At 29.7% G+C, this 16,911-nt stretch overlaps 1 protein-coding gene across 2 annotated transcripts; it reads left to right on the top strand.

Moving 5' to 3' along the window:
- Positions 1-8,133: 8,133 nt before the first annotated feature.
- Positions 8,134-16,560, top strand: LOC111316941 (transcription factor TGA1-like). 2 transcript variants are annotated; one of them, XM_089753966.1, is made up of 9 exons: positions 8,134-8,285; positions 11,066-11,234; positions 11,330-11,404; positions 12,226-12,285; positions 12,374-12,451; positions 12,548-12,611; positions 13,913-14,184; positions 15,177-15,404; positions 15,985-16,560. In XM_089753966.1, the coding sequence occupies exons 2-9, from the start codon at positions 11,076-11,078 to the stop codon at positions 16,135-16,137; spliced, it is 1,089 nt and encodes a 362-aa protein (XP_089610092.1). In that variant the 5' UTR covers positions 8,134-8,285; positions 11,066-11,075; the 3' UTR covers positions 16,138-16,560. The 2 variants fall into 2 exon arrangements, with proteins under 2 accessions (XP_089610092.1, XP_022774921.1); XM_022919186.2 differs by having other exon boundaries at positions 11,003-11,234.
- The last annotated feature ends 351 nt before the right edge of the window (positions 16,561-16,911 follow it).

Genomic DNA, 16,911 nt, shown 5'->3' with positions numbered 1-16,911 from the left:
TTTTTTGATAAGCGTTATCCAAAAGAAAAAAAAAGAAAGGTTTTTGTAAGCTTCGATTTCAAGAAGCCAAAACCATTTAAAAAACATGGTGGATTTGTATTTTACTTTATCAAGTCGGATGAGAAAGCCTTTTAGGTTACCCTCATTTTTGCCTGCAAAGCTACATAAAGGTTACGTCTTCGTCTTGAACAAAGCCACTTGATCATTACTAAATAAGGGAAGCTGAATCATCCGTCGAAATTGATCAAAGAAAATTAATAGCATGATATATGATTAATACAATTTTGAATTTAAAATTTAATTTAATTAATTTATGTAATTATTTAAAAAAATTGACATCAAATAGTTTGAAATTCAATCTTAATAGTTGTAATATTTTTTTATATTTTCAACGTCTTTTTATTTAAAAAAATACAAACTTTATTGTTTCACATTCATTTAATTATTTTGATAATTTTCAGGTTTTTTAATATTCTAAGTAATTGGTTGCTCTACTACTTATCACATTTTTCTTGGAAATGTAATGATGATAAAGATAAGGGAGAGGCTGTTGGATTTTGATCATGGAAGCCTTTTTATTTATTTGTAAATTTTCTTTTTGGAGAATTTTAAATAAAGAATCAATAGACAATTATGGATCTTGTTTGAAATCCTAGTCATATATGTTTCTTCAAAGGAATTGAGTCGTACAAAACTAAAAATTGACTCATAACCTTACCTCGGGTCTCAACATGGAGTAATAATAAAGTCAATTATTTAAATTTTTGGTTTAATGAATGGGCTTTTTTTTTTTAATTTACATATTAAAACCCATTATAGGGTTTTTAAATTTATACAATAAAAAATAGAACTCTCCAATCTCATAAATTCCAACCATAATTTTTGAGCCTGAATTGGAATTTTTTGTTTGGCCTTTGTTTCTCTTTGAACGTTTTATTCTTGTAATACATGAACATGATTTATTTTCAAAATTTACGTACAATTCTTTTAAAAAATTTGTCCAAATTTTATCTAAAAAGTATTATTTGTTAATATAAAATGCAATGCGCATATAATATTATATATAATTTTAATTTATTTATGATCGTTTTTAAATGTGTAAATGAGAATGGTCTGATTATATATTGAGATCACTATGCATGAAACAATTCACTTAAAAAAAAAATTCTAATATAAAATAAAATAACAAATAATATTAGCATAAAGTATGGCTAGTAATGCCCATATGACTGTGACGCCAACAATACCCATCCTTGGTGTGAGTGGCAAGCCACTTTAGATTGCACTTGAGAATAAAACCACCAAGTAGGAAAAAGGAAAAGTGTAATTGCGTGACGTTTTCTCTACTTTGTTCAAACAATAAAGCAGAGAATATGAAATGGAAAATCACCATGGAATCAGCCAACCATTGGATTGCACCATCCAATCATATCATTGCAACTACTTCACACATCATTGCCACCCACACCTAAATATACCTATAAAAAATTATTCCAATTAATTTGTTAAAGTTATCCTCTTGAATCCTTTCTTCGTACTATATTATCCATAATATATAATTAATTCTTAATTTCACTAATTGTCATACCATCAAACATTAATTATTTTAAAATGATTGATTTGAATTGACTCTTTGAATAAGAATTATTTATATTTATCGTTGAATGAAATATTTAAATATTAATTGAAATAGTCTTTGGTTTATAAAAAATTAAAATTTTTCCTTAAATAGACAGACATTAATTGTAATCGAATCCAATTCTTATATTGAATTTCTTGTCATATTGTGAAATGAGAAATTTCTGAAAATTTTAATTCTAGGTATATAAGTGAAATATACCATCCTTTTATATTAAACAATTGTTGTTAATTTTATATTATGTATCGAGAGTTTAATTTATTTGATTTATGCATTTATTATTAAGAGATGTTATCTAATAATTTTAAAATTTTTATCTCAATAGGTGTAACCTTTTTTTATTTTTAAACTATGGTCTGCTATAAAAAAAAAAACTTTATATTATGTTATAAGTATAACACAAAACCACTTATTTTACATGAAATTGAATAAATTATTTTTATAAAATTATAAGAGAAATTACAATTAGAATTAAGTATCACGTCCTTATATAAATTTTTAAATTATATGAAACAAACAAATTATAAAATAAAATAATTATTATGACAATATTAAACTTTTAAAGAGTATCAATACTTTTAATTTTAAATTAGTACCAGAATTTCTAATTATACATTCTTTCAAATGAATTATGAAAACTGGTTTTTTTTTTTAATTTTTTTTGACAATTTAAAATTAAAACAAAAATATAAATAAATCAATAGTTACACAATATTTTTTATTGAAATAAGAAAAATAAATATATATTTAAAAAAAAAGTTGAAACTTTGAAATTTAAAGTTATGCTCAAATTTTTTATAAAGTGATTTTAATTTTTTGTTGAAAAGAATGTAGGAGAATATAAAATAAAGATCTAGAATAAAATTAAAAGTGAAAAATTATACGAAGAAGAGAACTAGTACTAAGTTATAAAGAAAAAGAAAAAAAAATGCGTTTGATACTTGATTGAAAATTTGAAGTTTTATTAAGAAAGTTAAAAAATTAATTTGATTTTTGTTAAATTCACATCACTATAATTTAAAATGTTTGATTTGCAAGTTGTGATGAGTGGGTATTATAAATAGGGAAATCCTAATATGATTCTAACCCTTCTAATGTATAAAATTAAATTATGAAATAAATAAATAAATAAAATTAATAATTTTTATTTAAAAGAGATCATTTTATATATATATATATATATATAAATAAAAGATTTGTCAAAAACTTGGGGCTAATGCCTGTTATGCTTTTACTAGGATATGCCCCTACAACTAACGAATCAACATATATAATTAAACAAATTTAATATAAAATTTGACAAAATCCACATAAAATAAGAACTTAAAGTTAAAAATATTGAGGTTCTAATATCTCTTTCTCGTCACAAAACCAAATTCACTAAAATTGAAGAGATTGTAGAAAAGCTAGCTCCCCATCTGCCACTATTTTTGTAGTGTTGCTAATTAATGCATATGGAATCCATGGTATCCTATCTAGCTAGCCAGCATTAGAATGGCATTTGAATGTCATTTCGAGAACTAATGCCATGAAAATGGGAACGGAATTGTCCTAACAATTGGGACAACAAATTAAAGTAGTTGGAATTGGGCACCTTAGATGTTTTCTTTAGTCAGATATGGATAAAAGCAAAAGTGATCATTGTTCAAAGTTCTCATGAAGTTTCTATACTAATGCATTAAAAAAAAGGGTTTATAGATTAAAGTAATGCCCTAAGCCAACTTGCCTATTTAACAAACTTAATTTTTTATTGAAATGGTATAGATTCGTATTTTGCCTACCCTATTGTGGGCTACCCCCTAACGTAAGTCTTAAAATAATTAATTCATCCTAAATTGTCTCATTCTTTTTTTAATTGAAATAAAGTTGGTTTTTTTTTTTTACAATATGATTTTGAATTACTCTCTTTTTTAGAATAAATCTATTTATGGGTCGAATTACTCATTGACAAACAAAATTGTTTTCAAGCATCTCATAAATCTCAACCTTTTAATTGTAATTTTAAAATCTAATGGTTGGGATATTTCCTTAGGGTATGGAGTGATATTGTTTATGCAATATTAATCAAAATTAACGGTGAAGTGTTTTTTTTTTTTTTTAATTCACAACATTTTTTTTTATGAAAATAGTGGATAGGACGATTTGATCCTTAAAAATCTTAGGAAGTTTAATAATTCTGACTTGAATTAATGACGATAACTTTTCTTTGATTTTTTTTTCTAATTAGAGGATTGATATCTTAAAGTTTTATTTAAACAATAGCATAAGCAGGAATATTTATATATTTATTTATTTATATGAGTACAAATTCACTTATATTAAGTAATTTTTACATTTTTTAGACTTTTAAATCAAAATTAAATTTATAATTCATTTGAATCAAAATAATATTTTTAAATTTAGTAATTTTAATCCAACGATAAAAAAAAGAATTACACTAGTGTAAGTAAAATTTCTCTTATATAATAATACACACACACACAATAATAGAAAGCATTTCACCCACAATTTTTTTTATTACAATACTACAATTGTTTAATTATAAAATATTATGTAAGGATTCAGCATTTTTAAATGTGTATTTTGAAATTTTGATGGACCTCACATAATTTTAAATTATAATTAGTTAATTATATTATAATGATTATAAATAATATGCTCTCATAATAATAAGCGAATTATAACTGATTTATTTTTAAGAATTCCCCATTAACCAGCAACAAACTTGATTTGATTATTAAGAGAAAAAAAAAGAGGTTAAACAAATACTAATGCAATAAATAAACAATTGAAGTTAAGAGAGACAAGTTGGATACGTTGAGATCAGATTCAGCTTTGCCTCCTGCAAGATGTGAAGGGGCAAACGAGAGGAAGGGTCATGCATTCTTGATTAAGTCTGATCACCAAACTTCCGATTAAATAAAAAAAGAATTTATTTATAATTTATTCATATAATTTTGTCTCAAACTAATTAACAGCCTTAGCTTATGGATTAGGAGTAGTCTCCGCAATGGGATTTTGTTCTTTCTTTCCTTTCTTTTTTTAATTATTATTATTATTTTTTTGTCATTTAAGCAAGACAGAGCTTTACATTAAGAAGGAGGGAGAAGATTGGGGTTCGAACCCCAGCTTTGATGTCTTTTTTAAGGTTGTCTTGACCACTAGATCAAGCAGTTGAAGATAATTATTAATTTATTATTTGATAAAGGGTTTGGACTCCTAACCCTAATATTGTAGGTGTATGGGTAAGTGGTTTAAACAAAGCATTGCCCACTATTTATATACTTAATTTCCATATGATGAAGTGTGTATACTGTTAATTATTATTGGTAATACCACTTTTTTAATATAACAGTTTCAATATAAGATTGTATGTAAAGCATGTGCTTTTGTATGCAAAATAAGAGGAGCCTTATCCCATAATTTCAATTTGATCTTTTACATACATGCATGTTTTTTTAATTTTATTTTTATAAAGAATACCACAACTTGAAGATAAAGAAAGAGATGTAGGCATTAGGATATAAATTTCAAATTACTAGATGCTATTTTTTAATGATGATTGTTCGAATCAATTGAATTAAAATTCAAATTTTATATAAATTTTTTTGATAATAGGAAGAGGAATTGTTGTTTCATACATTGTTCTATTTTCTATATCTAAAACATAAACTTACTCTTAAAAAGTTAAGAACATAAAGTTTGCAAGCAAGCCCCTTTCAGTTTTATTTTTTTGCCATATTGATGCTTGCTCAATGGCAGTCAAAAGCAAAAGCTTATTTATTGATGTTTTTATCCCATTGTTACAGTGTACTTAAAGATATCTTAATTTCTATCATTTGCATAATTAATTCATGTTTTTGGAAAGTTGAATTTCTTTGCAATAAAGATATTAAACACCTTAGGGGACTATTTTTCTTTTTGTTAAAATATTAGCTCTTAGTGACTACCATTCTAAAGATAAGAATATCATTAATTTTTTTCTAAATTATTGTTCGACATTATCAACATATTAGTATTATTGACATCTAATTTATCATGTCAACAGTTACATGATTAGTTGGTGTAATTCTAAATATTTAATTTCAATGATCAAAATTTAAATTTTGATAACTTTAAAGATTAAAAGTTCTAATTTATCCTTTTTGTCGACGAGATCAAATTCTAATTTATCCATTTAGGCTCATCTATAGTATTTATCATGACTGTTTTAGTCAAACTTGTATAATTTTGACTATATTATTTTCTAATCTTGTTATTTAAAAATTTAAAAGCCTGCTAAAAAACTTTGAATCAAGTAGGTTATTGTTTTTTTTTTTTTTAATTTTTGATCAAGTAGCTATTTTTGTTGAAATTAGTTTAATAAAACATCTAAAAATTTAGTGACAAAGTTGAAAAAATTTATTATCAAAGTGTTTTATGGGAAGGATGAAGTATTTATTAAAAAATTAAACAATATTAATAGCCATATTATTACATTACCAAAAAACAAAGAAAGAACATGCTTTCAATCGAATTGAAATTGTCTAATCTGAACGATAACATTTTGTACTTATTTTAAAATTTTATGTTATGATTGGTACATAAGATTATAATAAGATATGATAAGATAGTATTATAAATAGGATTATATTAAATAATATCATTTTATCTTATATTTGATATACATAAGAATTAAGATAAAATAATTTATTTATTGATTAAAATTATTTTTTTTTAAGTTTATACAATTTAAATTGTTGATATAATTTTTAAGAGTATAATAAGATATATTTTGTTATTCTTATGAATTAAATTTTTTTTTTTTACTTTTTTAAAGAATAAAGTTTTTTAAGTGAATAATAAAAATATGATAAAATTATTAATATCTTATCATTTTATTAATCTTATGTGTCAAATGTAATCTTAATTTATAAGAAATCGACAATATTTGAATTTCAATCCTTATTCATGTAAAAATGTTATCAAATTTCTCTATATGACATGCCATCAATACGGTATTTACAAATTTTTATTCTTACCCCAGTAAAATCTTAGTATTTACAAAAAAACCCCAAATAGTAATAAATCTTAATATTCTTCTTTTTTTTGTTTTCACTCTCAAAAAGTCAAAAGTCCAAAATAGTAAGTGCAAAGTACCCCCCAAATTCCCAATCCATTTGCCGTTGCCCATACCATGCCACTACCAAAACAACAAAATCAAGAAAAACAAAAAGTTCAAAAGCGCCTATTTCACGCGCTTGCTATGCGAGTTAAGACACGCCTTAACTCCTCCCGCGAAACACGTTTGGCCTTTGCCTTTGCCATTTTCTTTCCCTTCCCTCCCTCCCCCACGCTCTTAATCAGCGCTTGAACATTACTCTCTCAATTTATCCGCTTTGAAGGTGATATAATTTCGTTAGTGTCACGATTTTTAAATTATAATTAAATGTTTAATATAATATTTTAATTTTTAAAATATTTAATATGTTATTTAAATTTAAAATAAATTAATAAAATGATAATTATTATTTAATTTTAAAAATATTTAATATGATATTTGAATTAAAATAATAATTATTTTTAATATAATTAATTTAAATGATGATATGTAATATATAAATAATTTTTAAAATATCATATTAATATATACATTTATAATCTATATATCACATTAAAAATTTTTAAATTTTATATAAAAAATTAAAATTTTATTATAATTTAAAAATATGCATAACATTAATTTTATACTAACTATAAGAAAAACACTTATCAAAAGCAAACTATTAGAGTGAAGAACCTAAGTTCACATAAATTTTACAAAGAAATCCTTTTGATACGGGATTCAACTCGCATATCATTTGCAATTAAGATCAAACAATTGATCAAGTTTGGCAATCTCAACGGCGATGCGAAGTGGTTTGGACTAATTTAATCTAACCTCAACCTAATATTGCAACACCGATATCACTACTTGAATCATACAATTGTAATTGTCGAAGGGTAATTCTAATATCAATTGATATATGAACTTTAAGAAAATCATATCTAAAATAATTCAAATCTATGTAAACCCCACAAAAAATTTTATATTTTATAGTGAGATTCAAGTCTCGTACCAATTACAGTTATGATCATAGAATGGCGATTTTTCACCCGAAAAACGGTGAGATAATGCGTAGGTTAAGTGGGCAAAGGTGCGTAGGATAAGAAGCACCTGCTGCGCACATTAGCAATGGTGGGAAGATGATAAGTTTAAAACAAAATTTTTTTTATAAAGAAAATGTAAAAAAATGTTAATGGTTATGGTGTTGACTCACTATAGATCGCGATAACACTGAGACAAATGCAATTAATATTTTTAAAAAAGAAAATTATACGAAAGAATACAAAATAGTTGTATGAAAATTAATATAGTAGTAGTAATAAAGGGAAAAAAATTAAAATAATAAATAAAAAATACGGAACAGTTTGAAGAGAGTGTTTTAAGGTGTCGTGTTCCCAGTAGGATTGGTGTTGGGAATGATGGAACTGAGGGGTTTGGGAGAGAAGAAGGAGCCATTGATTGTTGGATTTCAACCGGGTATTTTTGCTGCTTTTGCTTTTTGCTGTTTTTGGACCTCAAGTTTTAGCGGGAAACTTGTTCTAACGACCCTTTAAGCAAAAGGTTGGTTTTTTTCTTTACTCCTTTCTATTTTGGAAAATTTTTCGTGGTGTTTGGTTCCTGAGAAAGTTTGGGAAAACTAAAAGCAAACATAACACTAAAGAACAAACTTATTTTTTGAAGCTGGTTAAGTTGTTTAGACAAAGGGTTCTTTCTTTCTTTTTTTTTTTTTGTAGTATTGTTGTTATTCTTTGAATTAATTTTTTTTTTATAAGTTGAGTTTTCCTCTGTTATTTTTTTCTTATAAGATGGAAATTAATAAAGTACTGATTTTTTTTTTTTTGGGAGTTCAAAAAATGGATTTTCAGTTGAAATAAGTTATTGGGTAACTTTTCTATTTTCCTCCTTGTGGCAGTATTTTTTTTTTTTTTTTGCCTAATTAGATTAGTTCTGGGTTTAGTATTTAATTGTTAGTTATGCATCTTTGCTTTCTTTTCTCTCTTCGATGAAATGCTTTTGGTCTTTTTTTTTTTGAATTATTTGGAATTTTATTGAGAAGTGAAAACAGATGGAATAAATATTGATTAGGATTATAATGTTTTCTTTCATATTTGATTTTGGGAGTTTTTATTTTTTTAAATTTGTTATTATTGAATGTCTCCAGTAGATGTTTACATATCCTCCTTATCCAGATTCATATTCATAGTTTTTTTATTTGGTTTACTTTTTGTTCTTCTCCTCTGTTTTAGTCTGACCAGTCGGTTTTAGTAGGACATGCAATAGTTCCAGTCCCATCCAATCTAATTCTGAAGCCAAAGAAACTGTTTTTCTGCAAGTTTTGTTAAATGGTTTGTGCATATTAGGGAAGGTCCTTTGGAAGAATATCTTGCTAGTTTTGATGGCAATGAAGAATTTTGTGAGTACGAATAGGTCCACCATGAACACAAGAGACAAGTTAACAGTGAGCTCCAATAATGGCAAGAGTTGACAGCTTAAGACTAAGCTGGATAGAGGAGAATGATATGAAAAAAGGGATGTCATGATTGGTGTTCAATCTTTTCTTACACTTGGGTACAAATACTCGGTCAGTATTTTCTTAGAAAGCACTAAATTCAAGTTGATTTAGCATTACTGATTGCCCTTCAGTGGAGTTATAAACGATACAAGCTGAGGAAGTTAAAAAAAAAAATCACTGTCCATCCTTTATTCACTGTTCACTATAATCCATGACTGCGCACTGCATTGACAGTGTTGCCAAAGCCAATGTTACCAGAGATTTATCTTTCTTAACTGCTAAGCTTCTATAATGTCCGTATAGAAGAGGAAGAGGCTAACCATAGTTTTACAATGTAAGTATCGTCAAGGGTTATTATGAAGTTACTTTTCAGCAGCAGATAGTGACAAAACTGAATTAGACTGGGGAAGGAATGGGAACTTTAACTTTAGAATAGCAAAAGTAAGTCAAAAGGGGGAAAACAGAAAGAAGAATAGACAAACCTGCATACGTGGATACACTATTTGCAGAGAGGGAATGGTTATAAGGTAATAGGAATATAGGATTAGTTGCTTCAGAAGTACGGGGATCGTGATTGTTGAAGCTGTTATGGGAGCCTGTAAAATGATTCTTTTGAAATTGAAACTGAAAGATCAATTTTAGATTAAGACAATTCTTTTGCTTCTATTTCTTGGTATCTTTTACGCCTTTCTCATTGGTTCTGACAGTTAGGAGCTAGATTTTGCTTGTTTACTCTTGAATTAGTTTTCCCGAAGTGGTAGCCAATAGAAAATTTTAATGCCATGCTTGTTTGAGTGCCATGATAGGAATAAGGAATTTACTGTTATTATTTTCTTTTTAAGATGTTTCTTCAATTCTTTAACGAAACTTCCATGGTGCATTTGAGAGGTCATTGAGGTTGATTGTACTCTCTTTGATGGTCACCTGCTTAAGTCCGTCAGGAACACTCATTCTATCTATACCATAATGGGGCCATCTTTAACAAGCTGTGCCTGCAATTGTAATCTTGAAATTTAACCATCTCTCTCTTTCTCTCCCAAATTTTGATACACAGATCAAGGGTTTTGTTTTTAGTCACAGCTGACAGTCTGCATTGACTTGAGTGGTACATCTAATGTATTGAGTAAATAGTCAGAGTAGAAGGTGTTCCTTGATGGAAATCTTGATCCTTTCTATTTCTCTAATAAAACCAATAAAATGGTTACTTGTCATTTTAAATCATGAATGATTTTTTTTTTTTAAATTATTTTAAATGAGGTTTGTATTGGAAAAATGCACCCCCTTTTTTTGCAGTCAGTAAATATGGATAATTTTATCAGAAAGTAATGTCCATTATCTTTCCTGGAATTCTTTTATTTTTCTTTCTCACAGAGATAACTGTTTCCAGTGATCTAGTTATCAGCATGATGTTTGGGAAATCAAAGACATGATGCATGGTCACTTTGACTATGCCTTTTTTTCCTTAGTTAAACGTGTTGAGTTATTGGTGGGTGATTCTCAATTTAGAATGTAAGTTATCTGATTGGAATTGTCTTAAAATATGCGGAAAACATGTAAACCTACGAACATTACCTAGCAAAGCAAAATATAAAATTTTCAGTAGATTCCATTTGTTTGTGCTGCATCTTGTCATTTTAGTATTTTGAGGGTTGTCAATTAACTTTTATAACCATCTTCTCTGTTTCTGGTCACATGTTTGCTATTATGCCTGTTTTCTTACTCTCTGAGCAAAGCTTATATGTGTCTATGTGTTGTTTCCTTCCAGACTTTAGCTCTCAAATGCCTTGAATATCAATATAACTTATGCAAAAGCTGCCTTCATTATCAGTTCAAGAAGCATGAACTCTCCATCCACCCCCTTTATACCTTCAAGAAGGATGGATATCTATGAGCCTATCCACCAGATTAGCATGTGGGGAGAAAATTTTAAGAGTAATGGCAATCCAACTACATCTGCATCAGTGATTGTAGAAGTGGATAATAAGCTAGAGAACGAGGTGCAAATTTTGGAGATATTATTCTTTTGCTTGGTAGCTAAAACACATTTATCTGATTTTGAAGATAAGTAATCTTTGTTACTTTCATTTTCCAGTCTGAGACTGGTTCACATGAAATGCTAGCACCTTCTAACAAGTATGACCAAGAGGCAACTAAACCTATTGATAAGGTAAGTGTGAATTGTACGTGATGCTGATTGTTTATTTCTTTTCTCTTTTTGATGGATATAAATATTGTTCTGGATGATGCTGTATGATATTGGATAGATTGTACCTATTGGTTTGTTGATAGATTCTCCTTTGGAATTTGAAAAAGATGTTACCACTTTCAGTTCCTGGACTTCTAGGTTTGATTCCTTTTTCCCTGATCATTTTCTGGCACATGCAGATTTCAGCCATCCTTCGCATTTTTTTTTCTTGCAAACAAACAAGCTCTTATTTTGCCATCTTGGATTGTAATTAATTGTTTCCCCTTTTCTTCCCTCTGAATTGTATTTGGTGCATGCTCACTTGTGTTTCCTAAAAGAGTAGTTGCTTGCAGTGTTTTCAAATCTTGCGGTTCTGAAGTGTGGTAAATGCATGGAAACTTTTAACTTTTTTAAGATGAGTCTTGGAAATGCAGTTATGGTGTTTGTTTTTCCCATTAGTTCGTGCTAATGACTTTGTTATCTGATGTTTTGTAGTTTTCTATTGTTAGCATGGAGATATTTTTATTTTCCACTAACTAATAAGGCTTCCTTGTTTATTAATATCTAGGCTTGTATGCAACTGTGTGTAGCTCAATGGTGATCCACTTCTTTAATTAACATGCTTGTTATCTGAACAATCTAATTTAAATGGAAAAAAATTTTGTGTACCTCAAAGCATTTTGATTTGTTAGTTGCTAAATCCATAGAATAATTGTCATTTTAATTGTTGTAAGTTTGGTGATAATCTGTTTACCTTATTATGGGTCTAATCTGTTTGTGCATTTTACCTTTAATTTCTATAGATACAAAGACGTCTCGCACAAAACCGTGAGGCTGCTCGTAAAAGCCGTTTGCGGAAAAAGGTAATATGGATATGGATGTGCACTGAAACAAATGGCCAGAAGGGCACATGTGAATTTTTGTAATAACTTTTTTGGCATTGCCTTTCAGGCATATGTTCAACAGTTAGAAAATAGTCGTTTAAAGTTGATTCAATTGGAGCAAGAGCTTGAACGAGTGAGGCAGCAGGTTTGAAGAAGATGAATATTATATCTATTTCTTTTTTTCTTTTTTGTCATTTTAAAAATGTTTAAAGCCACTTAAGCAATAAATCCATTACTGCAGGGTCCTTATATGGGTGGTGGGTTAGAAAGTGGTCATCTTGGATTCTCTGGAGCAGTAAACTCAGGTTTGTTTGTAAAAGCACTGGCAATTACTGTTATTACTTTTGAACTCCTTGCTCCAAATATTGCTTTGTATTGTTGATAATCTGTAAGATTATTTAGTTGTTTCAGTATCTGACATTTCAAAATTCTTGTACTTTGGGACTTACAATCATGTATTCTTTCTACTTTTATGTGGTTAGATTGATGTTGCACCATCAGATTAAGTATTAGAATGGTTTTTCTGAGAAAGCATGAATTAGAATTTGAAAATTGTTACCTACCAATTATTTGGGGGAAAGGAAACTCTCTCATCCTGGCCCCTGATAACATTTTTATTAAACAAACTTTGTTGGAACATATTCTCACCACAGAGAATAATGCCCAAGTTGAAGTCATATATTGCTAATAATGTCCCGGTGATATCCTTATATTAGATGCTTCTTATTTTCTATCTACTCTTTGTATTTTTTTCTCCTCTAAAGATTATATATTCCTAACCGACAAGTTTTCTATGTGCAACTATATGTGCACGCCAAAGTATTACTATTAACAACCCCCCCCCCCCCCCCCCCCCCCCCTTGCGCCTTAGTGAAATCTTAGTGAAACCAACATGAGCCAGTCATTTCTTGTCTTCTAAGAAAATGTATTTAAACTTTTTCTAGAATTGCAGCTGACTTTATTTCCTCAAGTAAAAAATGTCGAAATTACACTTTGTTTATTGGAAGTTACAAGTTTTCCTAGGGAAGTTGCATATTGTTTATGAAAGATCTTAACTTCTTTAGGAGTTAATTTTGCACCTCTAGAGAGAAGCTACTTAAACTTTTCTCATTGTGTCATATTTCTCAAGCCCACTTTTATGATTTTGATTAATTGAAGCTGTATTTATCTCTTCATGAGTGAGTAGTTCTTTTCACTGGTGTCGATTTACACCTTACGAGATAAACATATTTCAACTTCTCTCAACTTGTCATATCTCTGGAGCCAACTGGGGTGCATAGACTATCTTTGCTACCTCCTTTCACATGCACTTGAAGATTATATAGCTTATTGTATAAATAATATCAGAAACTACACTCTTTTGATAAAAATTAAACTACATTCTGTATTTGTGTGCTATAAAGGCATTTTACATTGACAGTTGGTCCGTTATTGTCAGACCACCTTGAAATTTTTTATGGTATGATATAAAGCTTCATTGAAAACTCTTTGACGTGTTAAATGCGATCTTTCTCAATAATTCACTATGATGCCTTTTTCTTCTCATTACAAGTTAGTTTTTATTCTTTAGTGTTTTCATTGATTAGCCAATCTGAGAATTCTGCAGGGATTGCCACATTTGAGATGGAATATGGACATTGGATGGAAGAACAAAGTAGACAAATATGTGAACTGAGGACTGCTTTGAATGCCCATATAAGTGATATAGAGCTTCGCATGCTAGTTGAAAATGGCATGAGCCATTATTTTGAACTTTTCCGCATGAAATCAACTGCTGCAAAGGCTGATGTTTTCTATGTGATGTCTGGTATGTGGAAAACATCAGCAGAGCAATTTTTTTCTTGGATTGGAGGCTTTCGCCCTTCAGAACTTCTTAAGGTGATGCATAATTTAGTTTAATTAATTGTAGATCATGCATTCGTTTTTTGCATGTTGGACTTTTGAGGGGAAGAACCTATAGCTGAGGGTCTAACTGCAAATTCTTTCTGCAGGTGGCACTGATGAAACTTTAAATGAACGACTATGTTAGTTTGACTTGTCTATTGGTGGATGTATATGCACAAATAATTTCTATCTTGTCTAACTTACGTATTTTTTTGTCTAAAATTTTAAAAAAAGATTTAAAGTTTCTTTGATTATTTTTGGATCTCAGAAGCCATGGTCTGTGGAAACAATGCTTGCGAAGCAAATCTATTCTCTTTGTTTATCTTGCTTTTTTCTTCAGTTAATAGGTTTGTCTATCTTGACTTGATCAACGTAGAGGCCTTTCTCTCCTTAATTGTTCATATCCCTTTTGGTTAGAGAATTGTAATTCTATCTATCCGTTTTGGTTAGTTGGTTTGTCTATATAACATTGCTGTGATATGTAACTCATCAAGTGGATATTATGTTCTTCTGAATGCTTTTCTGTTGATCTAGACAGATCTCTTTTAGTTATTCACATGTTCCCTCTGAAACTGATATTTCAGTTATCCTAAAAGAAACTGCTGATCCATATTAGAATACCCCCGCCCCTCCCCTTTGTGCATACGTAAACAAAAAACAGTTATGTATAATGATTTTCTATGATAATCTTTTGTAATTACTCTCTGTTAGGGTTTTCCTGGGTTTTTTTATCATGAACGAAATATTTAGTTTCCCGGCACAAGCACTGAACTGGGCCATTTGTAACCCTAATGTTGGTTCTTCTTGGTCTTTCCATCCAATTATCATTAAGCACACTCGTTGATCAATGCTTCTTTAGCAAAGTAACTCTGTACTCCCACGTTACTTGAAGGGCATAATTTCTTGTTTTTTTTATTGGAATTCTGGTCCATGTTCTATTGCTAAATGTTGAATAATATTTGCTTGTGATTATATACTGATTACAGGTGCTGGTGCCTCAGCTTGACCCCTTGACAGAACAGCAAATTTTGGAAGTTTGTAACCTGAAACAATCGTGTCAGCAAGCTGAAGATGCCCTTTCGCAAGGTATGGAGAAACTTCAGGAAACTGTGGCTGCGACTGTGGCGGCTGGTCAGCTGGGTGAAGGTAATTACATTCCTCAGGTGGCTACTGCAATGGAGAAGTTAGAAGCTTTAGTCAGCTTTGTGAACCAGGTACAAATTGCATCATGCCAGGTGCCACACATGAGTTTATTCCAAGAACTTTCTGGAATTAGTTTTTTCTCTGCTTTTGCTCTTCTTTTCATAGTCCATATATTTTACCCATCAGTTGGTTCTTTATCCATGCATTTGAAGTGAAATTATAATAGGCAAGTCTTGGATTTTTAATCAATCCTTGTTTCTTTTGCATTTCAAAATGATGTCTAACAATATATGCTGCACCTATTATGATGGGTAATATGGGTTACATGATATCCTTGGAATTTTCTAATTATCTTATTTTGGAAAACCTATGGCTTCCCAGACAGAAAGGTCCTAAACCGTGGAGGTCTTGGTTAATAGATTTATTGTTGTGAACTAGGTTGGTAACAACCATTTCAGTTCAATTAGAGAAGGTAGTTGCCGTCACAATGTATGAGCACAACATTGCCTTGTTTACTAAAATCACGTTTAGGAGAATTTGATGTGTTAAAATCTCGGTAATAAAATTTTATTAATGTTTTAGAGATTAAGAAAAGGCATCCGAGTGATGTTTTCAAGTTTAAACTAATGTCGGATATTTTTCTATATGCAGGCTGACCACCTTCAGCAGGAAACACTGCGGCAGATGTCTCGCATCCTAACAACTCGCCAGGCTGCTCGAGGCTTACTTGCTTTGGGAGAATACTTCCAGCGTCTTCGGGCTTTGAGTACACTATGGGCTACCCGTCCTCATGAGCCTGCCTAGCCTTTACGGTAGAAGATCCTACGTGCATGATGGTAGACGATCACTGCATCTTTATTCCTGCATACAGAGGTGCCTTTTGGTAAATGCCATTACAAACATAATTAGCATCAATTTATGCTGCCGACATTTTTTGAAGCAGCTTTCCAGCAAACTGAGATCTGAGATGTTGTGCATATGAGTAGTTATTTCTACCTAGGGGAAAGTGGTGATTAAATCAATTTTCAATGCTGTGTTGTACATTATAAATACTCTTGAAAGGATATATATAGGTTCTAAATTTAAGTTATATTCCCAGTTGAAACTTTCATGTAAAATTTTTTAAGTGCCCTTTCCTGTATAATGAACAAGGCCAATGCATAATTGTGAAAGGTTGCTGATGTATTGAAACATTCAGAGTATGCTAAAAGAGCTGCACTTACTATTAACTCTTTGGTTCATAAAATACTTTCAACCTGAAAAGCAAAACAATTTGTTTCCGTTGTAGTGCTTGTTTGCAGGTTCATTGCCAAGGATTCTCTCCGGCAGTACCCCGGCTTCAAGCCTCGTTTAGGCAGCACTGCTAACTTGTTGAAGTTTGTCACAGATGTGGAACCTTGCCATGAGTCTCATATATTAATTTGTTTGATCACCAAAAGAATCAGAAAAAAAAAAAAAACCCTCTTTTTTCTATGTTTGTTTCCTTGGTCAAATTGCTTTTGTTAAAGCTGTAATTTGGTGTATCATTTGTATTTTCAATCAAACTAGGATGCATCCCTTACTTTGTGATTTTTTTAT

The sequence above is a fragment of the Durio zibethinus genome, chromosome 24 (assembly GCF_047325235.1).
Source record: "Durio zibethinus cultivar Kanyao isolate XHJ-2024 chromosome 24, ASM4732523v1, whole genome shotgun sequence".
In the NCBI taxonomy this organism is placed as follows: Eukaryota; Viridiplantae; Streptophyta; class Magnoliopsida; order Malvales; family Malvaceae; genus Durio; species Durio zibethinus.
The sequence above is the reverse complement of the archived record's forward strand: the minus strand, read 5'-3'. Positions and strand labels throughout refer to the sequence as shown.